Source organism: Heteronotia binoei, chromosome 14 (assembly GCF_032191835.1).
Source record: "Heteronotia binoei isolate CCM8104 ecotype False Entrance Well chromosome 14, APGP_CSIRO_Hbin_v1, whole genome shotgun sequence".
NCBI lineage: Eukaryota > Metazoa > Chordata > Lepidosauria > Squamata > Gekkonidae > Heteronotia > Heteronotia binoei.
Window position 1 is genome coordinate 70,984,597 of NC_083236.1, and position 26,904 is coordinate 71,011,500.

The window sequence follows — 26,904 nt, forward strand, 5'->3', positions numbered from 1 at the left end:
GGAAGCCTGTGGGCTTTTTTCCACCCAGCCCTCTCGGCCCAAAGGGACACTGGGGAAGCACCCACCAATGGGCTAAGCCCATAGCGCTGCCTTGCTGGGCCCAGTGCCTGCCCCACAACCGCCCTGCCAGAAGCCTCTCAGCCAGCAACGGTTGGCCTTGGAGCCCTCAGCTGCAGGTGGCTGCCAGCCATGCCGAGAGTCACGTTTTGTGCAATGGAGTGGCGGGGGTGGGTGAGCAGTGCCGGAATGCCAGCCCCTTTGGCACCAGGAGCTGAGGCCAGAGCAGCAGAGAGGAGTTAAGGCCACTGGGAAGAGAATGTGCTTTGAACGGCTGGCTCCGTCCTCTGGGCGCTCCGCGGGTAGGCCTCGCTGTGGATCCCGCATGTGGCCCCCCGGCTGCCCCCTTGGATTCCTTTGGTATCATCACAGGGTTCCTGGCTCGGCTGAGACGCGTTGTTTGCTACAACCGTCAAGGCACACGGCAGAAGAAGACTTGTCCTCTGTCACTCTCCTCCTTCTGGGACTGTGCTCAAGTGCGGCAGTCGCTTCTCCGCTCAGGTGTGTTGAAGGCTCCAAAGGCCTCCAGGAGACCAGAGTCTGGGACCCCTCCCCCACTGCACAGACGGAGCGGGAGGCAAACTGAGCTGAGATCCAGGAACCACAGGGAGGTCTGTGGGGGGAGGGGACTGAAGGTCTTTGAAGGTCACAAACAGCCTGGCATTTGTGGCTAGTGCAAGAGAGAACTCGGGCCCCTGGGTCTGGCTTCCGGCCTCCTCTTAGTCTTCCTTCGGCTTCTCCATAGGCTGGAAAGGCTCTTCTTGGCTGGCCTGGAGCTCTGAGTCACTGAGGTGTTTCTTCTCCCGCCGCTGGTCTGCTTTTGACCTCGTCCAGGAAGGGGAGCGCAGGTAGCCGGCCCGGGGGAGGGGATGGGAGGAGGGATGGAGACCTGCACAGAGAGGGAGACGGAGAACTTAGCAGGAACACCTGAGACACACCTCAAAGCTCCTCTCTGGGCCAAGCTGAAGAGCACAGCGTGGAATGCAGAAGGTCCCTGGCATTCCCAGGTGAAGGACTCGGCCTGCCTGGGACCTTGCTGCTGGGGCTGCCCAACCTTGTGGAGTCTCCAGGCACCTCTGACGCTCTACCACAGCCACAAAACAGCTGGCTGAAAATAGCCTCTGCAGGAGTCAGAGCCAGCCATAAAACCATTGCTGCAGTTTACCTTCCGTCACACAGCAAAGATTCTTGTGCTGTTGGGGGCAGCTTGAGACAAACCAACATTCTAAAAAAAAAAAAAGTCTGCCTAGTCAATCAAATCTCCAGTAGCCAATCAGAAACCTTGCTGGGCAAAAGCCCTACCAGGCCCTGCCCGTCTGGATTTACTGGTGACAGGAGGGCTTTGAGCCACACAAAAGCAGAGGGCGGGGAACCGAAAGTGGTTTTAGCAGTTCTCTTTTTATTTTATTATTTTTATTATTCTCTGATCCGCTCCCCTCCTTGAACACAAACACACCTGAAGCTGCCTCTGACGGCGCGGCACCCTTGCCAGTGGCTCTCCGGAGTCTCAGGCCAAGGTCCTTTCCATCGCCTCCTGCCTGCTCCTTTGTAACTGGAGCTTCTGCCGGGGATTGAACCTGGGACCTTCTGCATGCCAAGCAGAGGCTCTTCCCTGAGCCACAGCCCCTCCCCTCCCCTCTTTCTGCGTGCATTCTCTGATGTATCCTTTGCACACACCCAGGGCAGCCAGCTGCGCCCCCTACCCACCCACCCCCAAAAAAGCCCACCCGGTGTGCAGAGCCTCCAGCTCATTAACTCCGCTCACACTTTCCCACCACAAAGGCTGATTTGCATTTTCACTCTATCTGGTCATTGGGCTGCAGCTGCTGCCGCTCTCCCCTCCCCCAGCAGAAGACAAGGAGACAGCAAATCCATTCCCTGCCACCACATGTTCCTCACACCATTGCCGGGAGGGCTCCTTTGCACAAGCCTCCCCTGGGGAGGAGCGTCAGCATCTTCTGCCAGGAGATAACAAAGCAGAGAAGACGCAAACCCCCGTGGGTGATGCCTTGGCATTTCCAAGTGCAGCTCCCTTCCTGCCTGTCAAAGCTTATCAGTTTTCCTGAGATTTATGGCATGGTGTGTGGAGTCTCCTCAGCCACCTTCACAGGGCCACACCCCAAGCAGGCTCCGCTCCGTGGATTTCACGCTCTGCCACCTGCTGCTCAGGTGTCCCTTCAGCCCAGGCAGCAGCTGCCTCTGCACAAGTCTCAGTTCTGCAGATACTCCCCCCAGCACAAACACGCACCCTTCTGCCGTGGATTTTCCATGGAATCTGGGCCTCAGAGCCGTGCTTGTGTGCACCAACTGATGGCCTTTAAATTTCTGACTTTAGAGATCAGATATATGACAATGGAAAATACACCCAGGTGGATATGAGCAAATACAGAGCACCTGAATGCAGAGAATGCAGAGAGCAGCTTTGGGTGTTGCAACGAAAGAGACACCATGTCGGCTCTGGGCAACTGCCCCCTTGGGCACATGGTGCTGCTTTGCTTTCTATCCCATCTGAGCCACTCACATATTTGAGATGCATGAAGATTAAGAACGGACCAGATTTTTGGTTTGCATTTTGTGTGTGTGTGTGATAGTGGCCTCTGGTGACTGACCGCTACTGGGGACCGGAAGGATATTCAGGGATGTGGCTGAATAAAGCCTGCCCCTGCCTCCTGAATGCTGGTGTTCCAAGGAGGTCTCCCCTGCAAGGACTTGCCACAGTTGGCCCTGCTGAGCTTCCAAGATCTGATGAGATCACCGGGCTTGCAGCTGGGCTATCCAGGCCAGGCAGACCAGACTAGATTTATAGCGAAGTCAATGCAGTCCTTCTGATTGGCTCTATGCAGGGGTGGAATTCTAGCAGGAACTCCTTTGCATATTAGGCCACACCCCCTTGATGTAGCCAATCCTCCTGGAGCTTACAAAAAAGAGCCTTGTAAGCTCTTGGAGGATTTACATCAGGGGGTGTGGCCTAATATGCAAAGGAGCTCCTGCTAGAATCCCACCCCTGGCTCTATGACTGTTATCCCAGCCTCCTGGAGCCCACCCACAGGTCTCTCGGCTGCTGCTGAAAGGTTCTCGTGATGAGCCTTAAAACTGTTGGGCAATTTCCAAGAGAGAGAAGAGGTAAGATGACCATCCCTTCCAGCCCCCCACCACCACCGCTCCTCCCCAGTCTTCTATCTCACTCCTGCAAGTTTAAACTTGGGGTGCAGAGAAGTTCCTGAGGCCAATTCTCAGGTGGCCAAAGCTGGCTGATGAGTCTTGTGTCAGAGCAGAGCCATCAGCTGGCTTTCAAGAAGAGGCCAGCAGAAGCCAAAGTGCTCTTGCCCCAGGGTCCTCCCTTAACCGTGGCCCCTTGCTGCAAAAGCCACAGCCCCACTGGCATGAGCTGTTCTGGGAGTGGAAGGATGCCGGGACAAGTTGGTTAGACTCAGCCAGACCTCTGTGGCTCAAAAGCCAAAGGGAGAGGCCCCCCTGCTCCTGGCTAGGGCTGGCCACCAACCTGTCACCAACAGAAGCCTTTTTGTCAGCTTCAAAAGCACCCCGACTGACTGGCAGGTTTTCTTTTTCAAAAGAAGTTCTATTTTTAATACCTAACAGGGTGCCCTCATTTTGCAAAACATGAGCAAGGCTGTTAATGAGAAGAGATTTTGGATACAATTAATTCATACAAGCCCTGGAAGTTGGAAGTGAGCTGATGGCACAAAACACGCCCCCCCCCCCCCAAGAACATCAACGGCAGGGAGGGGCAGCCCCTTATAGCAGAGCCCCCCCTTTCTCTCTTGGACTGGAGGGAAGGCCAGTTTGGTGTAATGGTTAAGTGCACGGACTTTTATCTGGGAGAACTGGGTTTGATTCAACACTCCTCCATTAGCAGCTGCTGGAATGGCCTTGGGTCAGCCAGAGTTCTCCTGCAGAACTGTCCCTTGAAAGGGCAGCTGCTGTAAAAAGCTTTCTCAGCCTCACCCACCTCACAGGGTGTCTGTTGTGGGGGAGGAAGGGAAAGGAGATTGTGACTGCTCTGAGACTCTGTCCTTGAAAGGGCAGCTTCTGGGAGAGATCTCAGCCCCACCCACCTCACAGGGTGTCTGTTGTGGGGGAGGAAGGTAAAGGAGGTTGTGAGCCGCTCTGAGACTCAGAGTATAGGGCTGGATATAAATCCAGTATCATCTTCTCTTATTGTGGTGCTGCAAAAACAAAGCACTGTTTCTTCGGAGCTGCTGCTTTGATGCAAAAGGAAGGACTGAAAGCAGCCTTGGTGGGCCCACTTACCCACGGGGGCCTCACCGGCCACGTTCTCCTCGTCTGAGTCCGCAAAGACTTCGGCCAGCTCCTGGTCAGACATGTCCGTCAGCTCCGTGAGGTCCAGCAGGTCAAAGTGCACCTCGAGGGAGGAGACGCTGCTGAGGGGCTCTGAGGAGACAAGAGGGGCAGGGGCCTGTCAGCAGGGCCCCAGGGAGGGCTGGGAGAGGGGCTCCAGATGGGCCAGGCCCTGGGGGTGGCCGTGGCTGGCTCCTGGCCCGCCCTGGTACTCACGCCTGCACTCTGCCACCTGCAGCAGCCCGGACGTGGGAATGGGGATCCCGCCTTCCTCTTCTGCGGGGGGGCAGGGGGGCTCTTCCACCAATCCGTGCAGGGGGGTCGCTTGCTCTGGCATCTGGGCCTCTTCAGTCAGTGCTGAAAGCACAAAAAGCAGCATTTATTAAGATGGGCTTAGGACACAAGCGGGGTGACCTCCACCCTTCCACCCCCCCCGGGTCCTTGTGGGCACTGGCGCTGGGCAGCTGACTGCAGTGGGCCCCCTTTCTCTGGGGAGGAGCCACGGGGCCCTCGGCAATTCTTGTGATGGAGCCCCTTTCTTTCCTGAAGGGCTTTTCATGCCTGACCTGTCGGGGCGGAAGGGAGCTGCTGAGCGCTGCGGTGCTCCTCTGAGCTCCAGGGCAGAGTTCTCAAGAAAGGACCCAAGAGAGGCAGACCTCCCTCCCTGCCTGAAGAAGGGCCCCTCGTTCCCATCCAGCTAAGAGCTTTTCAGCAGTGGCAGCGCTTCCCTGCGGGACTGTGTCCTTCGCACTGAAATCGAGCTTCCCACCCCTGCAGTGTGGCCCGGTGAACACCCAGCACGATACCCCCGGGACCTTCTGGCAGGCCTCAGATTCAGTGGGAGCTCACAAGAGCGCAGCTCCAGAACCTTTCTGAGAGTCCCACCTCCTTGTCCATTGAATAGTAGGTGCAGCTGCATAACAATCCCTAGATGAGCTCCACCACCTATTTTTCTACAAAATGACCTTTGCCTTCTGCTCTCTGGTGTCCCCAGAAACCTCCCCAGAGAGGGACTTTCAGCAACATGGCAGGGGGCCAAGTCCCAGGGGCCAGGCTCTTTCCACGGTCAGTCAGGCCTAAGAGAGCAGCAAGAGGAACCTGGGACAAAGAGGAGCAAGGATCACAGAAGACTGGCATCTCCAAGTCCTTGAAGGGCTGTCCTCTAGAGGATGGTGTGGAATTGTTTCTGTGGCCCCAGAAGGCAGGACCAGAACCAGTGGATTGAAATTAAGCCAAAAGAGTTTCCGGCTCAACATTAGGAAGAACTTCCTGACTGTTAGAGCGGTTCCTCAGTGGAACAGGCTTCCTCCTTGGGAGGTGGTGGGCTCTCCTTCCTTGGAGGTTTTTCAACAGAGGCTGGATGGCCATCTGACAGCAATGAAGATCCTGTGAATTTAGGGGGAGGGGTTTGTGAGTTTCCTGCATTGTGCAGGGGGTTGGACTAGATGGCCCTGGAGATCCCTTCCAACTCTATGATTTCCTTTCAGGCTCCCCAAGGGATGAGGAGCAAGAATGTGGAGTTCCTGCTCAGGATCCAGTTAATGGGGACCCTTTACATCTGCAAAGACAAAGGGCAGGCGTGTTCCGGAGCATGCAGACCTGGCAAACCAAGGCCCCTCTGTCTGTCTGGAGGGAGGGAGGAAGAGGCGGACCTACAGGCCTGGCCCTGACCTGCTAGTAGGCAGGCCAGGCTCCTCGTGGGCAGGGCAGCCGTGCAAGACTCCAGGACAGGCTGGTCTGCTTGTCCATCCCGAAGGAGACTCAAGGAGCCGACTCTCAGCGAGGAGGCCAACCTCCTCCTCCGTACAAAGGATACGAATAGAAGCGGGAAGGTGAGCCTCCAAGCCTCCTCCGCGGCACGACCTTCCTCCTTCTTTAGAAAGTACTGCTGACCAGAAGGGCGGTCAGAGGATGCGGCTCCGAGACAGGCCAGAGACAAGCCGTCCTCTTAAGTGAGTGGTGGGCGCAGATGATGGAAGGGCTTCCTGCACACCTGCAGCCCAACAGTTTTGCACTCTGGAATGATTCAGGACTGAGATTTTAACAAGCCCCCCGGTGAGCGACAGCACAGCAACACGGCGAAGCCCAACTGCTTCCACTGCACACACAGTGAGAGGAACATTTCTTGGGGGAGCATTTCCTTGGGATTATAGACAAGCACAAAAGGAACGGAGCCCTTAGGTGCTGACAGACTGACCAGTGGCGCCTGCGTTGGGGAATTCCTGGAAACTGGAGGGTGGGGAGGGCAGGGGGCTTCTCAGGGGCAGCCAGTCCTCTCCGGGGGAACAGATCTCTCTTGTTTGGAGATCAGCTATAAATATCCTTGGAGAACTCCACCTCTTCCCCCCCATGAGGCTGGCAATCCAAGCGGTGTCAGGAGGAATCCAGCGGGCAGCAGACCATGGAGTCAGATTGGTTGGTGCCCTGGAAGAAAGTGCTCCATCAAAATACCCCCTGGAGATGACATCAAGACTTTTGATCAGTTGACAGCTTTGCCCAGTGTTGGCAATTAGGACAGACACCTGCTCTCTTGTGCCTTCTTCTCCTTGCCCATGGCGTGTGCCATCCCACAAAAAAAGAACCACTCTTACTGGTCAGATGGTGCCACGCAGGCCCTTGGGAAATCTCTCTCTGGCTCATGCACTGTGCCAAATCCGGATACGTACACTCTTCTTCTCCCCCTCCCCCACAAAAAAAATCTGTGCCAATTCTCAGGCATTCCACAGGAATAAGCATATTGCACCAGAAACAACTGGCAGCGCCCCCACCCGTGTGCCCCCCTCCCCCTCTGGCAAAGAGGATGTTGGTGCCACATTCCAGGATTCCTTACAAGTACACCCAGGAAGGAAACAAGCCCTTCTGCCATGACTTCTCAAGCAGTGCATGCACACAGGCCCTCTCTGCTCCCCATAAGCTGGTGTACATACATATTTATTTATTTATTTATTTAATTTATATCCCACCCTACCCCACCGAAGCGGGCTCAGGGCAGCTTACATATGAAGCTGCCTTATACTGAATCAGACCCTCAGTCCATCAAAGTCAGTTTTGTCTACTCACTGGCAGCGGCTCTCCAGGGTCTCAAACTCCAGGGGGTATTTTTCACGCCTATTTGCCTGGACCCTTTTTTTGTTGGAGATGCCGGGGATTGAACCTGGGACCTCCTGCTTACCAAGCAGATGCTCTAGCACTGAGCCACCGCCCCTCCCCCTCAGCAGATCCCATTGGCTGCATCCTTGTTCCCCTCTCATCAATACACTAGTCCCTCTCTTCCCACATTTGCTTCCTTGCTCCAGCAAATATTAAAGAATCCAGAGTATCTCTGCAGCTGAAATCTGTATTCACAGTGCGTTTGTCCAGAAATTGCTAATTAGCACAAGATGTTCCCAGGGTGAATCCTAGCATTGAAAACAAGCTCCGAGGGCCCTGCTCAGAGACGCTAAGGAGCCCAGGAGCAAAAGCCCTTCTTCTCTGGTGGCAGGCCGGCTGGGCTGCACAGATGGGCAGATGGGCTGTTATTGTCAGACTTCTGCTGGGGCATCTCTGCACGCTGGATGAGCAGAGTAAAAGGTCCTTTTGTTTCCTGGCTGCCTCTCTCCCCAGCACAGGCCCGGCTGTGGCAAGGGTGGAGTTCATCATGGATTTCCAATCGAATGCGGGGGGAGAGTTGAAATGTTCCTCTCTGTGGCACAGGGGAAAGGCAGCCTTCAGCCTCGTTGCAAAGAGGACTGCCGCTTTGCCACAAGGTGTGCAGGGATTTGCCATCCCTTGGAGGCTGCAGAGAGCGGCACGTGTTGTGCCTCTTCCAAAATGAGGACAACACCTCCCTGCGTGGCAGATGCTTTTCTAGAGTTGAGCCCACTAAAGTTCATGCTCCAGTAAGAACATCAGAAGAGCCTTGCTGGATCAGACGAGGTGCTCATTTTGAGTCCAGCATCCTGTTCCACACAGTAGCCAACCAGTTCTTCTAGAGGGCCAACGTCAGGCCAGAGAGGCTGAGGCCTTCCCCTGGTGTTGCCTTCTGGCTCCGGGATTCAGAGTTTTTTGTGCCTCGGAAAGTGAAGGTTCCCCTCAGTCACCACAGCTAGCCGCCACTGATAGACCTCTCTTCCACAAATCTGTCTAATCCCCTCTGAAAGCTGTTGACTCCTGTGACCATCGTTACATCCTCTGGCAGTGACTTCCACATTTGAATCATTGTCTGTGTAAAGTAGTACATTTTATCCACCCTGAACTTATTGGCTTCATTGGATGCCCTTAAATTCTAGTATTTTGGGAGAGAGAAAAAATCCTCTTTACCCTTCTGTATCACTTTACAAATCTCTATCATTCCTCCTCTTTTCTAAACTGGAAAGTCCTTGAATCTCCAACCCTCTAATCATCTTGGTGGCTCTTTTCGGCAAGTTTTCCAGCTCTGCAACGTCCTTTTTGAGAAACAATAAAACATCTTCCTCTTGAAGGCGACACACAACTCTCTGCCTTGAGTTTCCCTCCAAAAACCACTGACCCAGGGAGGGCTTTGCCTGTGCGGCTGAGGGGCTTTTCGTGATAAGCAACAGCTGAAGCTGAGAGCAGATTTTTTTTGGGGGGGCCACTGTGTGACACAGAGTGTTGGACTGGAGGGGCCACTGGCCTGATCCAACAGGGCTTCTCTTATGTTCTTCTGTGACTCAGAGTGTTGGACTGGAGGGGCCACTGGCCTGATCCAACAGGGCTTCTCTTATGTTCTTATGTGACACAGAGTGTTGGACTGGAGGGGCCACTGGCCTGATCCAACAGGGCTTCTCTTATGTTCTTATGTGACACAGAGTGTTGGACTGGATGGGCCACTGGCCTGATCCAACAGGGCTTCTCTTATGTTCTTCTGTGACACAGAGTGTTGGACTGGATGGGCCATTGGCCTGATCCAACAGGGCTTCTCTTATGTTCTTATGTGACACAGAGTGTTGGACTGGAGGGGCCATTGGCCTGATCCAACAGGGCTTCTCTTATGTTCTTATGTGACACTGAGTGTTGGACTGGATGGGCCACTGGCCTGATCCAACAGGGCTTCTCTTATGTTCTTCTGTGACACAGAGTGTTGGACTGGATGGGCCATTGGCCTGATCCAACAGGGCTTCTCTTATGTTCTTATGTGACACAGAGTGTTGGACTGGAGGGGCCATTGGCCTGATCCAACAGGGCTTCTCTTATGTTCTTCTCTTATGTGACAGAGAGTGTTGGATTGGATGGGTCATTGGCCTGATCCAACAGGGCTTCTCTTATGTTCTTCTGTGACACAGAGTGTTGGACTGGATGGGTCATTGGCCTGATCCAACAGGGCTTCTCTTATGTTCTTATGTGACACAGAGTGTTGGACTGGAGGGGCCACTGGCCTGATCCAACAGGGCTTCTCTTATGTGAGACAGAGTGTTGGACTGGATGGGCCACTGGCCTGATCCAACATGGCTTCTCTTATGTTCTTGGAAGGGACCTCTAGGGTCATCTAGTCCAACCCCCTGCACAATGCAGGAAACTCATAAACACCTCCCCCTAAATTCACAGGATCTTCATTGCTGTCAGATGGCCATCTAGTCTCTGTTTAAAAACCTCCAAGGAAGGAGAGCCCACCACCTCCCCAGGAGGAAGCCTGTTCCACTGAGGAACTGCTCTAACAGTCAGGAAGTTCTTCCTAATGTTGAGCCGGAAACTCTTTTGATTTAATTTCAACCCACTGGTTCTGATCACAGTTCTAAGTGGCTCTCTAACTAATGGGGCACTGACTTTCCTGAGAACCATCATGAATGATGCAAAGATCTTCTTTTGAGAATGCATTCCCTGCTCTAGCTAGGTTTTTTGCATTTATCCCCCCCCCAATAAACCTTTCCCCTTTGCTTAACTGTATTTAAGCTGCTTGGATGTGAGTTCTTAGTGGGGTGGGGGACACTGGAAAGTGCCCTTGGTGTGGCCCCCCATACAGACGTAGGTTGTGGGTGGGGTTAGCCCTTCCCAACTCTATGTGGGACCAGGTGGGCAGCTGTGTTGGTTGCAAGAGAATGAGTCTAGTGGCCCCTTTCAAGATCAACAAAGTTGAATTCTAGCTATCAGCTTTTGTGAGCCTGCTGGGTTCAAAGTCGCTCAGGTGACAGCCGAAGGAGTCAGGTGGGTTCAACTGGACCTGCTCTTGGGTCTCCAGTGAAGCTGAAATGAAGCCAGGTGAAGAAGTTCTCCATCCTTGACAAAACCTCAGAATTTGGGTTCAGATTTTCAAAGTTTTGAAACTTGCTTTAAAAAAAGCAGCTGGGTCATGGTGGGGAACAAGAAGAAAGTGCTGGGCTTGCCAAGCCCCAGAGCTCTCGCCCCCCCTTTTATTGCACCCTTTTCCGTAAGGAGCTCAAGGCAGCCTCCACAGAGGCACCTGTCTTCCTCTCTGAGACGGAGGCTGGGCCAAGGTCACTGGGGGATTTGAACCTGGGCCTCTGGCTTCGGTCCAGCCTTCTAACCACAACCACTGCTAGCGCTAGGTGGAAAAACAGAATGACACAAGCCCTCAGGCTGCAAAGAGGTTTTCTGGGAATTCAGATGAGTACATGAAGCCACATTTCCTGGAGTCAGACCCTCTCGTCTCCTCAGAAAGGCCTTTTGCACCCTCTCCTCCCAGCCACGCCTTCCAGGCTGCCTCCCCCGTTGGGAGCCCCCTCCCCCTGCACTGCGGGCTCTGCTCTCCACGCCTGCTCTGGCCCACCCCCGCTGCTTGGCCACTGAAGGAGGGGCCGCGAGGGATTGGGGCTCTTCCCAGCCCTGCTGACTCACAGCCTAATCGGAGGGGGCGGGGGGTTAGGGTTAGGGGCTAGCCAGACAGCTGCTGCCCGGCAGAGCCAGGGTCTTGGCAAAGGAGGATGTCCCCTTCCCCAGTCAAGAGCTCCACAGCTGTGGGTGTGTCCAGAGCACAGGCAGCTGGCTGGCACCCTTTCACGGGAGAGAGGAAACCTCTACAGCTGTCCAGGGGGATGCTCTTGGGTCTGGAGGCTGTGTCCAGCGCTGGGAAAGGTCTGCAGCCAAGCCAGCCGGTCTGTGGGTCTGTTCAGCTGAGGGGGGCTGTGGGGTGACCCAATCTGTGGCCTGTGGGGCCTGTGATCATTGAGCCGGGGGCTTCAGGGCCCCCCGTGGGGCAGGTCCTGCCAGTCTGCCAGGGAGGGGGGTTGTCTAGCATCCGGCAGGACACAAGACGCCAGCAGGGTGTTTGGCTCAGCAGGGGACACTTTGGGTTGGAGCCCTAAAGCCAGCAGTGCTCTCGTGCTGGTGGGCATTCCCCACAGGGCAGAAGAACAGCGGGCACTGGGCACAGCGGGCACTGGGCACAGAAAAGAATCCACGGTCTTGCCCTGGGGTAAAGTCAGCGTTCACGTTGCTACCTGAGCTACTGGCCTTACCTCTTCTGGGTCTCAGTGGTGGCTGCACGGGGCACTCCAGCTGTGCCAGTCCTGGGGTGCCCTGCATGCTTCCAGATGTTGGGGGGCTTCCCCACGCCAGCTGGGCTGGGCTGCCTCGTGCAGCATCTTGTGCAAGGAGCCCCCTCCCCTTGAAGTGCAAAAGAGCCACAACTCCTTCCAGGCGGTGTGCAAGCCATGACCTCACAAACAGCGCCTGGCAGGTGAAGACACCTGGCTGCCCCTCCCCCCTTCCCTCTTGCAAAGTCGCCTGGCGCACCAGGGATGGATGGAGCGGGGGGGGGCTTTGTAGTCCCACCTTGCCGGGGGGTTTTTTTTGGGGGGGAGCTGTCCTCCAGGGGCCATCTTTCCTGACCACTGAGGAGGCTCAGGCAGCTCAAGCAACGCCCCTTTGCTCCCCCTCTGGGCTTGTGGTGGTGGGCTGCTCGGGGCAGGGGCTCGGCTGGCTTCCCCGGCTGGCTGCAGCTCTGCCACCCTCGCCTCCCCCGCTCCGGGTCCAGCAGAAGCCGCTGCCGGCCGGGGTCCTCCTTACCCGTCGTGGCGGGCCCTCCCGGCGCCTCCATCCGCCCGGGCTGCAGCCGCCGCCGCCGCCTCCTCCGCTCGGCCCACTGCAGCAGCAGCAGCAGCAGCAGCGCTCATCGCCGGCCAGGAGGGGCCCGCCGCGCCGGAGCAGCCCCCGGGCACAGCCCCGCGCCCCCGCCGCCGACCACAGGGGCGGGCCCCGAGCTCCAGCCGCAGCCGCGCCCCGACGGGGGGGAGGAGGAGGAGAGGGGGCGGGGCCGGCCGCAGAGCCCCTCCCCTCCCCTCCCCTCCCTTCCCCGGCTGGCGAGCCTCCAGCGCCCGGGGCAGGCAGGCAGGCAGGCCGCCTCGGAGCGAGCAGCGCCCCGTCCAGCAGCAGGGCGCCTCCCTCCCTGCTCCCTCCTGACCCAGCCAAGGCTGGAGCCGGCCCGCCGAGGGAGTCTTGGAGGGCGGGCAGCCCCGGCTAAGGAAAGGCGCCGCCCCCGCCCTGCAGGGCTGTTGCGAGGACCACCCCGAGGTGCTGCCGCCAGCCTCTCCCCACGTGCGCCCCGTCTGGGCGGGCCCGCGGTTGGGCTAGATGACCCTGGAGGCCCCTTCCCCTCGGCGATGCTCCGGCGCTGCTGCCCCACGGAGGGGGGAGCCGCGCTCCCGATCAGCTCCCGGAGCCCCCCGACGGCCGCGGGCTCAGCAGAAGAGGCGGGGCGAGGGGCGGGGCCTCTGCCCAGCTAGCCCCGCCCCCGGCTGCTGGAGGCGGGCCCGAGCGAGCTCTCGCGAGACCCGGGCGGCGGTTGCCGGGCGACGCGGAGACTCCGCCAAAAAGGGCGGCCGACGAGGGGGGCCTCTTCAGCCGCCGAAATGGTGAGTCCCCCGACGGGGCAGAGAAGCGCGCTTTGCACGCGCTCAGAGGGCTCCTTGCGGCCGGGATCGCCCTGCAGGAGGGGCTGGCTGTCAAAGCGGGAGATCTCCAGGCCCCACCTGGAGGCTGGCAACCCCACTGCGGGCAGGGCGGGCGGGCTGGTTGGCTGCGCGGAGGTTTTAGGAAGGGTTGGGGCGGCCAGAGGCATGAACATATGAAGCTGCCTCCAGGGTCTGCAGCTGAGCTTTCCCACGCCCACTTGCCTGGAGCCCTTTTCAGTTGGAGAGTCCGGGGATTGAACCTGGGACCTGCTGTTTACCAAGCAGATGCTCTACCACTGAGCCACTGTCCCTCCCCTAGTAACACAACATATGAAGCTGCCCTCTACTGAATCAGACCCCCCCTGGGTCCATCAAAGTCAGTCTTGGCTACTCAGACTGGCAGTGGCTCTCCAGGGTCTCCAGCTGAGATTTTTCACATCTATTTGCCTGGACCCTTTTAAGTTGGAGATGCCAGGGATTGAACCTGGGACCTTCTGCTTACAAAGCAGATGCTCTACCACTGAGCCACCATCCCTCCCCAAATATGAACATATGAAGCTGCCCTCTACTGAATCAGACCCCCCTTGGTCCATCAAAGTCAATATTGTCTACTCAGACTGGCAGCGGCTCTCCAGGGTCTCCAGCTGAGGTTTTTCACGCCTACTTGGCTGGACGCTCTTTAGTTGGAGATGCCAGGGATTGAACCTGGGATCTCCTGCTTACCAAGCAGATGCTCTACCACTGAGCCACCATCCCTCCCCTAAAGGTTTTGGGAGATCCATTGTTCATATGAACATATGAAGCTGCCATCTACTGAATCAGACCTCCCTTGGTCCATCAAAGTCAGTCTTGTCTACTCAGACTGGCAGTGGCTCTCCAGGGTCTCAAGCTGAGGTTTTCACACCTACTTGCCTGGACCCTTTTTAGTTGGAAATGCCAGGGATTGAACCCGGGACCTTCCGCTTACCAAGCAGATGCTCTACCACTGAGCCATCATCCCTCCCCCCAGCCCTACCCCTGAGCTGGATGCTGCTCTCTTTCTTCCCCAGGCGCCTAAAAAGAAAGCTGGAGAGAAGAAGGCTGGCGGTGGCAAGAAAAAAGCGGGGAAGAGCTCCCCAGTGGTAGACGCCCTCCCTCCAGAGGGCATGAGCAAAGAGCAGGTAAGAATGAAGGGGGGGGGGCGACAACAGCTGAGCAAAGCAACCTCGGAAGAACAATCCAAGCCTTGTTGACAGGAAAACTCCTACACAAGGTTGTAAAAATGCTCTGGAATTTTGCATTGAGGATTGGTCTGTTGCTGCAGTTAACCTGGGTGAAAAACCTAGCCGGAACTATATAGGAAGAGCCATTGAGAGATTCCCTCATCCCACTACTGCTTGTGGAATCTGCCTTTTCTGGCCATTCTGATGTTTCATCTTGGGGCAGTGATGTAGGAAGTCCTTGCCCTGGATATATTTTTTTAAATGTATAAACAATGTTATTATTCTGCAATATATTGTAACAATAATATTTGTCTATTAATTAAAACTTCATACCAATACATTACATTTTCCACCTCCCTCCCCCCCTTTTCGTGACCTCCACCTGTGCATTTTAAAAATTACTAAACAAACTAAAAGGTAATTTTCAATTTAAGAATCTTCATAAAAAACCCAAAAAACACTATAATATACCTATAATAGAATAACTTTTCCTTTTAACTATAAGTCTTATCAAACTAAGTTAAAAAGAATAAAAAAGTTAATGTTTCATTTATTAACTGTAGTCCATTCGTTATCTCTCTAGCATTCAACTGTTATCAAAATCACCAAATGTCCTTTAACTTTCCATTGTTTTTCAACATATTTTTGAAATTTTCCCCACTCAGTTTTGAATTTCTCTAAATCATGTTGTTTTAAGATTCTTGTAAGCTTGTCCATTTCACTTCAGTGCATAACTTTAATAATCCAGTCCCACTTTTCTGGTATTTTATCTTGCTTCCACATCTCTGCATATAATGTACTTGCAGCTGAAAGCATGTACCAAATTGTCGTTCTATCTTGTTTCGGAAATTTTTCCATTTGTAATCCCAACAAAAAGAGTTCTGGTGCCTTCTTAATGTTATATCCCAAAATATTTGAAATCTCTTACTGAATCACTTGCCAAAATTGTTTTGCCATTTCACAAGTCCACCACATATAGTAGAAAGATCCTTCATGTTTTTTTACATTTCCAACACCTATCCGACACTTGATTGTTCATTTTTGACAGTTTCTTAGGTGTCATATACCACTTGTAAAGCATTTTAAAACAGTTTTCTTTTATATTATTACATGTTGATATCTTCATAGAGTTCTTCCATAAGTACTCCCATTGTTCCATCTGTATTTCTTTATTTATATTGATTGCCCATTTTACCATTTGAGATTTTACTACTTCATCTTCTGTAAAATCTCAAATGATAAAATGGGCGATCAACATGGATTTTGGTCCCTCTAGCCAAGGGCACGGAGACCATGGAGACTGTCTGGTCCTTGTTGTCGTCCTACCTGGCTTCTGGGCTTCCCTCCTTGTCCTCAAGTGTTTCTAATAAGCCCTGCTTGGATGCTGTGGCTCTGAGCCAGAAGCAGCCAGCTCTAGAGGTCATCCTTATCTGCAGAGGTTGGGTCCCTTCCTGCTTCCACTGTGCCCTGCTCCATGTTATTTAAAAATGAGCTGCTCATGTAGCTAAAAGTACAGTTTGGAGAACGAACACAGTTTAAATTGAGCGGCCCCTTTGAGGCCAAGAAAGTTTTATTCAAGGTATAAACTTCTGTGTGCAAGCACCCTTCTTCCAGTTCCTTAGGTTTCAAGCATGGTTATTTCAAAGCATTAGAGAAAAGGTTTTGCTTTTCTTCCAAAGATGCTTTTGGAACGTTCTTCTGTATGCGTTTAGTTGACAAGCACCTTCAATTGTTTCCAGGAAACATATTAGCATCACTGTGTTATAGGATTATTGTAAAAAAGAAGATACCTTCTTAGACAATGAGTGGAATTCTGTGCCAGAGGAAATAGCGATGGCCACAGGAATAACCAGCTGTAAAAGGGATTAGACAGATGCTTGAAGGAGTGGTCTGTCAGTAGCTACTGGTGACTGAAGGGAACTTCCCTGTCCAGAGGCAGTAAACCTCTGAATCCCAGAGCCAAGAGGCAACATCAGGGGAAGACCTTGGCCTCTGTCCTTCTTCATTTGGCCCTCCAGGGCAACTGGTTGGCTGCTGTGTGAGACCGGATGTTGCACTACGTGGCTCATGGGTCTGACTCAGCCGGGGTCTTCTGATGTTAATTAGCTCATTCCCCCAAGACCAGGCTGCAGGGATGCTGCTGCACGGGGTGCCAGTTTACGTTCCCCAGGACAGCCCCCCTAGAGAGGATTACAGTTGTCTGGTCCAGAAGTAACTGAAGTCTGGACTAGTGAGGCCAGATCAGCAGAATCCAGAAGGTGAGAGGGCTTTTGATCCGGAGGTGGTAGAAGGCACCCTTGCATTCTTTCTGCAGTGGAGTTGTCGGCAGCGTGTGCCAGGTCCCGGAAAAGGCCTTGGCGTGGATAGTTGGAGAAAGAGTCCTTAGATCCCCCTAAGGGTACCAGCTTTGGCGAGTAGGAGCTCTCAGCCCTGCCTTCTGCTGACCGCTCTCTTGGTGGGCCTTGCAGTTGGAGGACCACATTGTGCGTCTGCGGGAGGAGCTGGACCGTGAGCGGGAGGAGCGCAACTACTTCCAGCTGGAGCGGGACAAGATCCACACCTTCTGGGAGATCACTCGACGGCAGCTCGATGAGAAGAAGGCGGAGTTGCGCAACAAGGACCGGGAGATGGAGGAGGCCGAGGAGCGGCACCAAGTGGAGATCAAGGCAAGATGCGGGGGGGGGGGGGGGGGGGAGGGAGGGGGCCTGATTCTGTGCTCTCTCTGCCTCTGCCCCGAGGAGGGGGCCTGCCTGGTTGTAGACGGTCGGCTGTTCCTCTCCCCCCAGGTTTACAAGCAGAAAGTGAAGCATCTGCTGTACGAGCACCAGAACAACCTGACTGAGTTGAAGGCCGAGGGCACGGTGGCCATGAAGCTGGCCCAGAAGGACCACCGGTCCCAGGAGATGGAGCTGCGCAAGGACATGCGCACCCTGAAGGTGGAGCTGAAGGAGCAGGAGCTCGCCAATGAGATGGTGGTCAAGAATCTGCGGCTGGTACGTCTCAGGGGAGTCCGGCCCCTCTGGCGGCACCCGGGCCTCAGCCCTGGAAGAAGAGCCCTGCCCGTTGGCAAGGTCTGCCCCTGATGAGCCTCTTCTCCCTGGCAGAAACAACAAGAGGACATGACTGCTCTCCGCTCTGACTTTGAGAGACAAGTGAAAGGTCAGTTCTGGGGTTTGCCGTCCATGTTCAATGAGGAGAGCCAGTGCTGCAGTGGTTAAGTGTGTGAACTCTTATTTTGGAGATCCAGGTTTGATTCCCCACTCCTCCACTTGCACCTGCTGGAATGGCCTTGGGTCAGTCATAGATATCACAGGAGTTGTCCTTGAAAGAGCAGCTTTTGGGAGAGCTCTGTCAGCCCCACCCACATCACAGGGTGTCTGTTGTGGGGGGGAGGAGATATAGGAGATTGTAAGCCGCTCTGAGTCTCTGATTCAGAGAGAAGGGCGGGGTATAAATCTGCAGTCATCGTCGTCAAGGTGCTCTGAGGCCCTCTTGGCCACAGGCCGAGTAGCTTTGGAGCTGCTTCCCCACAGTTTAGCCCCTCTCCTCCATTTTGGGGAAGGGTGGGTATTTGTAACGAATAACCACGTTTGTAGCGAGTAACCAAGTGCCCGTAACCACATCTGTCCATTGCTGAAGGGGGTGTGTGTCTGTAGTTGCTGTCCTTTGATTGATAGCTTGGCTCTTTTGGTTTGCCATAGATTGTCAGTCTGGCTAGGGCCCTTCTTCAGTGGCACTCTGTGTCCTGTGTGCCTTGCAGTTCTCCAAAAGAATGGCCAAGGCATTACTCTTAAGTGCCAAAGATGTAAGCAAAGACTATTCCAAGATACTGGCAAGTTAAACTCCCTCTAGTAGTGGTGAATGCAGTAGGCACAAAAGCACTGCTTCTTTAAACACAGCGGGGGTCTTGTAGGATGCCCAGCTCCGCCAACCCTTCTCCCTTCCCTCAGACAGTTGTGTGCTTGTGCCGGGAGTGTCTTTGCACGCATCTGAGGCTTTCCTGTCAGCCCACCCCTCTCTGTGGGGCTAGGAGGCACCCTGCCCCACCTCCTCTTCCCCCACAGCCCCCTGGTAGAGACAGGCATAGCCTCGGCCGCAGCCTTGCCAGCTGAGCCCTCAGTCAGGCCAGCCTGGCACTGCTCCTCCAGAGATCGAGGCCAAGTACGAGAAGAAGATGCGGGTGCTGCGCGATGAGCTCGACCTACGCAGGAAGACGGAGATCCACGAGATCGAGGAGAGGAAGAATGGGCAGATCAACACCCTGATGAAGAATCACGAGAAGGCCTTCAGCGACATCAAGAACTACTACAACGATGTCACCCTCAACAACCTGGCGCTCATCAACACCCTCAAGGTAAAGCATGCCCTCCCTGACCCCGCTACGGGCAAGTCTGGTCTGGCTGCTGGTCCTTTGGGACAGTCCTCCCCCGAGCCTCCCAGGTCCCGAGGGAAGGCCTTTTCCCTGCAGCCAGACTGCCAAGACTGGGATGCTGCCGTGTGTCATGAGTTCCATTGGGCTCTGGGGGAGAGACCTTTGCCCCGGGGAGTCTCAGCCTGGGTTGGAGGGAACTCAGCTGGGGTGGGTGTGAGGGGCTGGCCTCTAGGACCAGGGACATGCCTTGCCCTCTGTGTGTCTGCCCGGGAGTGCAGGAGCAGATGGAGGAGATGAAGAAGAAGGAGGACCACCTGGAGAAGGAGATGGCCGAGGTGCTGCTACAGAACAAGCGGCTGACAGAGCCGCTGCAGCGGGCCCGAGAAGAGGTGGCCGAGCTGCAGAAGAAGCTGGCCCACTACGAGAAGGACAAGATCTCTCTGGTGGTGAGTCCCGGGGCTCTGCAGTGCACTTCCCCACTTGCACTCTGCTGTACTCAGTAGTGCCCTCTGTGGGTGAGACTGGGGAAAACATTGGGCTAAGATACACTGAGCTTTGCCTGAGCTGGAGGCCACACCATGTAACCACTAACCGCTTGTATTGAACGTCCTGTCCTGTTCCGGTGGAGAGGCATTTCACTTTTGGGGCTTTTGGACAGACACGTTTGTACTGTGTCAAAGACAGCTAATCTCTGCTGTTGCCTGATATCTCTTTTGTTGTTACTTACTTCATTTATACAACACTTTTTGTCAACATGGGAATCCAGAGTGGTTCAGAATATTCTCCTTTTCTCTGTTTTATTCTTGTAGCGATGCTTGACAAGGTCTTAGCCTGTGTTACCTGTTTGTTGGTCCTCCAGAGCAGCTGGCTGGCCACTGTGTGAAACAGATGTTGGCCTGGAGGAACCACAGCTGCTTCCTGTGTCATGTTGTTCTGCTGAGATGTGCCACAGTTTTTGTCATGTTTGGAAAAAACCCAACAAAGTCCACCCCAGAACTCATAGAGCTGGTCTTTGCAGCTTGAGGTAGTTGAGTAACACCTGAGGACAAGTGGAGAGAAACTCTCCTCCAGATGCCTTCCCTTCCCCACTGCCTTGTGCTTCTCTTTCTCTTTTTTGCTGCTTGGTTTAGAGTAGAACAAACACCTCCCGACTTCTGTATTAACCTTTTCCTTTCCTCCCCCAGAGCACGCAGGCCCGCCTGAAAGTCGCCCAAAAGGAACTGAAGGATCTCCAGTGGGAACATGAAGTGCTGGAGCAAAGATTCAGCACGGTGAGACCTATTGGGGACTCCTGCTGTGTGTCTGATTTGTGTCTTGCTGGGCAGGCGGGTGGGACAGAAGCGGTGGGCATGCTGGGCTGCTGTGCCAAGGGGAAGACCCAGGCCTGCTTCCTGAGCCCTCTGCCCCTCCCCCCTGCCCCCTGGCAGTGCTGGAACCCCAGGCGTTTCGTGCTGAGAACTGTGGCATTTCCCTTCATCTCCTGCTTTCGCTCTCTGTGTCCCTGGCTTTCCACAGGGAGGACCCACAATAAAGGTGGCGCCAAGTGTGTGGCTTGGTGCCTTCCGGGGGGTGGGATGTTGTCTTTTAGAATTCCCGGGAAAGCTTGGCCGGGCAACGACATGTCTTCCTCTGTTCAGTCTCCAGCAGCAGCTGCCCAAAGAGAGCAAGGGTGCCTGGGAGGGAGAGGGAGAGGGAAGGACTCTCCTGTTCTCCACTCAGCAGCCCGGCCTCCTGTGTTGTATGCAGGGGTTGCAGCTCAGTTCCTAGCAGGCCGGGGGACTTTCTCCCGCATGGGGCTCATCTGCAGTTGCGCAGTGATCGGGGACCTCGTTAGCAACTCGCCATTAAGATAACCAGCGGGTTGTAATGAGGGTGCCCTTGTGAGAAATGGGTCAGATTGCCCCTCCCCCGCAATGCTGCTTTGTCCCTGAATGCTGTTCTCTTGCTGGGTGCCCGTTGCCCCCTCCATTGTCTGATCGTAGAAATGTTTTCACCTAGCTTTTCTACTACTCTGTAAATTCAAAGTAGCTCACAATTTGGAGCCAGTAACAAAAGTCGATAAGCGAGTCCCGGTCTTACTTCGCCGTCTTCAACGTTCCCCAGTTTGGTGTAGTGGTGAAGTGTGCGGACTCTTATCTGGGAGAACCGGGTTTGATTCCCCACTCCTCCACTTGCAGCTGCTGGAATGGCCTTGGGTCAGCCAGAGCTCTGGCAGAGTTGTCCTTGAAAGGGCAGCTTTTGTCAGAGCTCTCTCAGCCCCACCCACCTCACAGGGTGTCTCTTGTGGGGGGCGGGGAAGGTAAAGGAGATGGTGACCGCTCTGAGACTCTGATATTCAGAGTATAGGGTGGGATATAAATCCAATATCTTCTTCTTTCCTCTCCTTACTGGGCTTCAGCTGAGGACAAGGCATTGCTGGCCCCTATGGGAATATCCAGCAGATGTGGGGGGAGGTGTCTTTGCTGATGGATCCAGAAGCGTGAGGCCTGTGTTGGCTCCGTTCCTTTGCCGAACACCGCTTCCTTGGAGAAGATGCTCAGGAGAGGCAGGGGCCCAGAGCCTGCCAGGGAGCCTCCCTCCTGCCCTCCCCGTGGAAGAGACCCCCTCTGCAGCTGCCCTTCCTTTGGCCTCTGTGGCAAGCCCTTTTCATTTGGTGGAGGGGAAGGGAAGAGTTTGGCAGGAAAGGTTTTAACCTGTTTGCTCACTCTTCAAAATTGGCTTTCATTGGTGCTTTCATTCACCTGCCCAAAGCAGGGCTTTTTTTGTGAAAAAGCCCAGCAGGAACTCCTTTGCATGTTAGGCCACACCCCCTGCTGCCAAGCCAGCCGGAACTGTGTTCCTGTGCATTCCTGCTTAGAAAAAGCCCCGGGCCAAAGTATTTGATGTGTGCGAGCAAAAGCGTATTGGCCAGCATCGGGGCTCTGGGACAAGACCTGTTGTGGAGCTCTTCTGAAGCGTGCGGCTGGTTGGGTGTCTCCCCGCTGCAGGTTCAGGCTGAGCGAGACGAGCTTTACCAGAAGTTCACCAAAGCCATTAACGAGGTGCAGCAGAAAACGGGCTTCAAGAACCTGCTGCTGGAGCGGAAGCTGCAGGGCCTCTCCAACATCCTGGAGAAGAAGGAGGTGCAGCTGAACGAGGTGCTGGCGGCCTCCAACCTGGACCCCAGCGCTCTGACCGTGGTCACCCGGAAGCTGGAGGTACTGCCTGCCCCCTTGGGGAAAAACTGTTGGGGTGCGGAGGGGCGGCTTTGGGTGGGGTCCGTGGACAGCCTGACAGGTGCAGTCGCAGCGCGTCAGCTCAACCTTCTGGCAAAGGAAGTGGGGAGGGTGTCTCTTACATTGTATTTTGGGGAGCTGTGGACAGAAGTCGCTTGGGGAGGAAGCGGGAGGAGCAAGACTGGACTCGCACACCAGGCCGGCACCAGCTTCTGCATGCTCAGGGCAGGCCTCTTAAGCCTCTCGTCCTTTGAGCTCCCGCTGGAGCACGGTTGTAGTCCAGAGGCATGAGGTTGTGTTCAGCATCCCACTGAAGGGCTGGAGAGAGGCACGGGGAGAGAGGACAGCGGGAGGAGTGGCAGAGTTTCCCAGAGTGGGCTTTTTGCTCGTGACCAGACGGAGCGAGATCCAGGAGCAGATTTCCACAGCAAATGGCAGCTCCAGGGCTGCAATGTCGGGGAGGGAGGAGTTGCCCCCCCTCCCCCTTTCAAGCTTGCGGAGGGAGGCAGGGATACTGCTGAACTGTCCCTCTCCCTTTGTGAGCTAAACAGTGGCCTGAGCCTGATGTTGGGAAAATGACATGAGGGAGGAAGGGTTCAGTCCCTTTCCCCTGCATTGTGGCCCCGATACACAGGGCGTACACCCGCCTCGTACCATTCCCTCGCATTGAAAGCCATGCAGAAGATCCAGCAGCTCTTTGCATTCTTTGTGTGGTGTGAACGTCCCTCACGGGATGTGGACTGTGCAGCATCTTGGCCTTCTGGCTAGGCTGCAGGGTGGGGGGCTGAGGAGGAGGGAGCCTTCCGAGTGCCTTTCCCTTCCCTCGGATTTGTACCATCTTCAGAAATATAGTGCTGGGTTGTTCAGGGGTCTTTAGCAGGAATCACACACGGCCTCCCCCCCTGCATGCCAGCGAGGCATGAGTGGGCCAAGTGCCGTCCCTGCTGTGGGCTCCAGGGTGGGGCTGCCCAGCTGGAAGGAGGGAGAGCCTCACGCTGCCCTGATCAGGCTGACACCTTCTGGGGCTCTCAGTCTTCTAGATGCCCTCAGGACTCAGCCCAGCTTCATCTCGCCCTCTTCCACTCTATTGGGATCCAACAGTCACCAGCTGCCCCTGCTCTCTCTTTTTTTGGCCACTCAGCCTCTTGGGACGTCTCAGGCCCAGAAGGGCTACTCACCCTTTCAGAATGCTCCTCTTGCCGCTTTGCCGGAGAGCTGGCTCAGTAGAATATCCCCCCCTCCCCACACACACCCCCATCGCACTGCCAGCCCTCAGATCCAAGGGCCAGGGAATGCCGGGGACACCCCAGACTCCTTTCCAGGGCAGCCTCTGCAGAGGAGACGTCTGCCTGGGGAAGGGACTGAGCAGCGTCCACATTCCAGGCTCTGGCAGGCGCCAGTAATTGGAGAAGCATCTCCGCAGATTTCCTTCCCGTGGCTTGGTGCCTCCTTGCACCAGCTGCTTCCCCCACCCCCCAAAAAGCGCTGCACTCAACTGCTATTTGTACAGCAGGCATATGAACATATGAAGCTGCCTTCTACTGAATCAGACCCCCCTCGGTCCATCAAAGTCAGTCTTGTCTACTCAGACTGGCAGCGGCTCTCCAGGGTCTCAAGCTGAGGTTTTTCACGCCTACTTGCCTGGACCCTTTTTAGTTGGAGATGCCAGGGATTGAACTTGGGACCTCCTGCTTACCAAGCAGATGCTCTACCACTGAGCCACCATTTCTTTCCTAATATGAACATATGAAGTTGCCTTATACTGAATCAGACCCCCTTGGTCTATCAAAGTCAGTCTTGTCTACTCAGACTGGCAGCGGCTCTCCAGGGTCTCAAGCTGAGGTATTCCACGCCTACTTGCCTGGACCCTTTTGAGTTGAACATGCTGGGGATTGAACCTGGGACCTTCTGCTTCCCAAGCAGATGCTCCACCACTGAGCCATATATCCAGAGGCACTTTCCAGCATGGTACTCCATCCAGGTATCGGGTCCCGCACCAAGATATTGCAATGTTGGCAGCTCTGGGTTGCAGATTTCCGCTCCCTCTGTCCGAGCGGGGGAGAGGTTATGGGATGAGCCCTGGCCACTTGCAACACATTGAGGGGTCTTGGGTTCTTGGGAACAGAGAGAGCCAGGGCAGCCTGCAGAATCTCCTTTTGGTGCATTTTGTTCCCTTGTGATCATGCTGTGTGAGTTGGGGATTGGGCAGCTTGTATGCAGAGTGGAATCCTGAAGCAGCTCTGCTTTCCAGTCACGAGGAAATGAGAGCTGCAGACAGAGCCGTGGCAGTGGGGGGTGGGTGCTGCTAAGGACGCTCCCTCTCAGAGGCCTGAGGAAGACCAGTCGGGAATTGCAGTCTGTCTGGAGGTGGGCCATATTTAGGGTGCAGGATTTGCAGAGGGGAAAGATGCCGTTGCAGGGCTGTGGCAGAGAAGGTAGCCAGCTTTGCCTATCGCACACCAGCCAGTTGCCCTGTGCCGCGTCATGTCTTAATGTGCTTCTGGTGGTCTTCTTCCTCCCCAGGACGTCCTGGATTCCAAGAACAGTGCCATCAAGGACCTGCAGTATGAGCTGGCCCGAGTGTGCAAGGTGAGGGAGGGGCTCACGGAGAGACCTGCATCAGGGTCTTGGGAGAGGCAGGGAAAGGGACCCTTTAGATCCAGACGCTTGGCCTTGGGTCCTTTGCTAAAGAGCCTCTGGAACAGTCGGAAGAAGCACTTCCTTTTAATTTTGCTAAAGCTTTGGGTCACAACCGATCCCGGTGGCTGGCCAAGATGAGAGGCCTCCTCTCCTTTTTCGGCTGTTAATAATTTGAGAGCGAAGTTTCTCCCTTTCCTTCCCTGGGCCGCTTAGAAACTTACCTCCCTGAATTCCGTCCGCCCTTTGGTTCATTTTTTTTAAACCTAGTCAGCCTTTGCTGGTCTTGGCATTTCCTCCAAACGTAGTCCGGGTCATCTCATTTGCCCTTTTCCTTCTCTTTGGAGACATTTTGGGAATGGGAAGTCATCATTACACAGGCTAGCCTGGAGAGTCCTCTGCGCGTAGAGGCATCATGAACACAGACACATGCAGAGGAAGACCTGTACAACCTTGCGTGAGAGAGGAAGCCCCGTCTCTCCCCCTCTCCCCACTGGCCCCTTTTCCTCCCTGCTTCTTTTCCCTGGAGCCAACAGGGCCAGTCACTGGAGGGGGCTGCAGTCGAAAGTGCAGACTGCTTGTAGAGGAGCCAGCTGATGGAGGCAGGGGAGGCGTAGGCAAGACTGCCAGGCAGGCCTTTTGCTCCAAGCCCAGGCACACCCACACCCACACCCCAGCCTACAGTAGCTGGGGGAAGGAGGCGGAGTGGAAAGGCCACCCTCTGCTCTAAGCTTCTCTCACAGGCCCCTGCTTCATCTGGCTGCCAGCAGCATCTCCTCCTCCCATCTTCAGCGGAGCCAGTTTATAATAATAATAATAAATTTTTAATTTATATCCCACCCTTCCCACCAAAGCAGTTTGGTGTAGTGGTTAAGTGTGTGGACTTTTAGCTGGGAGAACCGGGTTTGATTCCCCACTCCTCCACTTGCACCTGCTGGAATGGCCTTGGGTCAGCCATAGCTATCACAGGAGTTGTCCTTGAAAGGGCAGCTGCTGTAAGAGCTCTCTCAGCCCCACCTACCTCACAGAGTGTCTGTTGTGGGGGAGGAAGGGAAAGGAGATTTTAGGCTACTCTGAGACTGTGATTCAGAGAGAAAGGCAGGGGCTAAATCAGCAGTCTTCTTCTTCTTCTTGCTGCGACCCCTCGTAGAGCTTCCACAGCCATCCCCTCCCCATCCTGCCACTTATAATGTTGACTGTGGTCTCACTCGATATTTTTTAGCTGCAGGGCCTACACAAGCAGAGATGTCGCTTCTCCAGTTTGTTTCTAATTAACTTTTGGGTTCATCTGCAAACCCGTGGGTTCCCGCAGGTTTATAAAAGGGGAAACCACCCCCCCATCAGTATCTAGTCCCCTTGTGTGGATTCTTTGATCTGCATTCTGAAGTGATCCAGAGCAGAATGAGGCAAAAGGAAATCTACACGTAGCAGATGATGGTTGCTGACGTTGTTCTTTGCCTCAGTGCTTCCCTCAACTGCAGCCTCCTGTTCTCTCCCCCACCCCCTCTTGCAGGCGCACAACGACCTCTTGCGGACCTACGAGGCCAAGCTGACAGCTTTTGGGATCCCCTTGGACAATCTGGGCTTCAAGCCACTGGAGACCTCCGTGGTGGGCCACATTCTGGGCCAAGGCCCTGCTGGACTTGTCTCGACCCCCACCTAGCAGCCCCCCACCCCCTCCGTGTTCTCCTCCAGAAGGCGTCCAGCCAGAGCACCACACGTCTTTCTTCGCCCTCCGGGGGCTGAGGACGGCGCAAGGCTGGGACTGGGCTGGCCCAGTCAACTTTCCTCTGCATTAAATAGACCCTGCAAGGGTGGTTTGTACACTGGCTCTGCAAAGGCAGCCTTTTTCACCCTCTGCCTCCCCCTTCTAGTTCCAGAGTGCTTGGAAAAAGCCAGTTTGGTGTAGCAGTGAAGTGTGTGGACTCTTATCTGGGAGAACCGGGTGTGATTCCCCACTCCCCCATTTGCAACTGCTGGAATGGCCTTGGGTCAGCCAGAGCTCTCCTTGAAAGGGCAGCTGCTGTGAGAGCTCTCTCAGCCCCACCCGCCTCACAGGGTGTCTGTTGTGGGGGAGGAAGGGAAAGGAGATTGTGAGCCACTCTGAGATTCGGAGTGGAGGGTGGGATATAAATCCAGTATCTTCTTGGAAGACTGGGCATGGTCCTGAGGCAGCAGCCATGGGCCCCTCATCCCCTCGCCCCCAGCATGGTTTGCATGTGTGAGAGGCCAGGCATCACCCAGAAGCCTTAATG

General features: G+C 55.0%; 2 protein-coding genes and 1 non-coding gene across 3 annotated transcripts; 1 reads left to right on the forward strand and 2 right to left on the reverse strand.

Annotated features, from left to right (window-relative positions):
* Positions 1–683: 683 nt before the first annotated feature.
* DBNDD1 (dysbindin domain containing 1) lies at positions 684–12,370 on the reverse strand. The gene is made up of 5 exons (XM_060253870.1): positions 12,163–12,370; positions 10,775–10,876; positions 4,594–4,734; positions 4,330–4,470; positions 684–946 (listed from the first exon to the last, which is right to left on the reverse strand). The coding sequence occupies exons 1-5, from the start codon at positions 12,368–12,370 to the stop codon at positions 777–779; spliced, it is 762 nt and encodes a 253-aa protein (XP_060109853.1). The 3' UTR covers positions 684–776.
* A 1,316-nt stretch (positions 12,371–13,686) lies between these two features.
* TRNAT-UGU (transfer RNA threonine (anticodon UGU)) lies at positions 13,687–13,761 on the reverse strand. The gene has a single exon. It is a non-coding gene; the product is annotated as a tRNA-Thr (tRNA).
* Positions 13,762–14,269: 508 nt separating this feature from the next.
* On the forward strand, positions 14,270–26,473 carry GAS8 (growth arrest specific 8). The gene is made up of 10 exons (XM_060254329.1): positions 14,270–14,383; positions 16,894–17,091; positions 17,212–17,418; positions 17,530–17,584; positions 18,574–18,779; positions 19,076–19,243; positions 19,982–20,068; positions 21,785–21,994; positions 24,536–24,601; positions 26,163–26,473. Exons 1-10 carry the CDS (start codon positions 14,369–14,371, stop codon positions 26,310–26,312), a joined length of 1,362 nt encoding a protein of 453 aa, XP_060110312.1. The 5' UTR covers positions 14,270–14,368; the 3' UTR covers positions 26,313–26,473.
* The last annotated feature ends 431 nt before the right edge of the window (positions 26,474–26,904 follow it).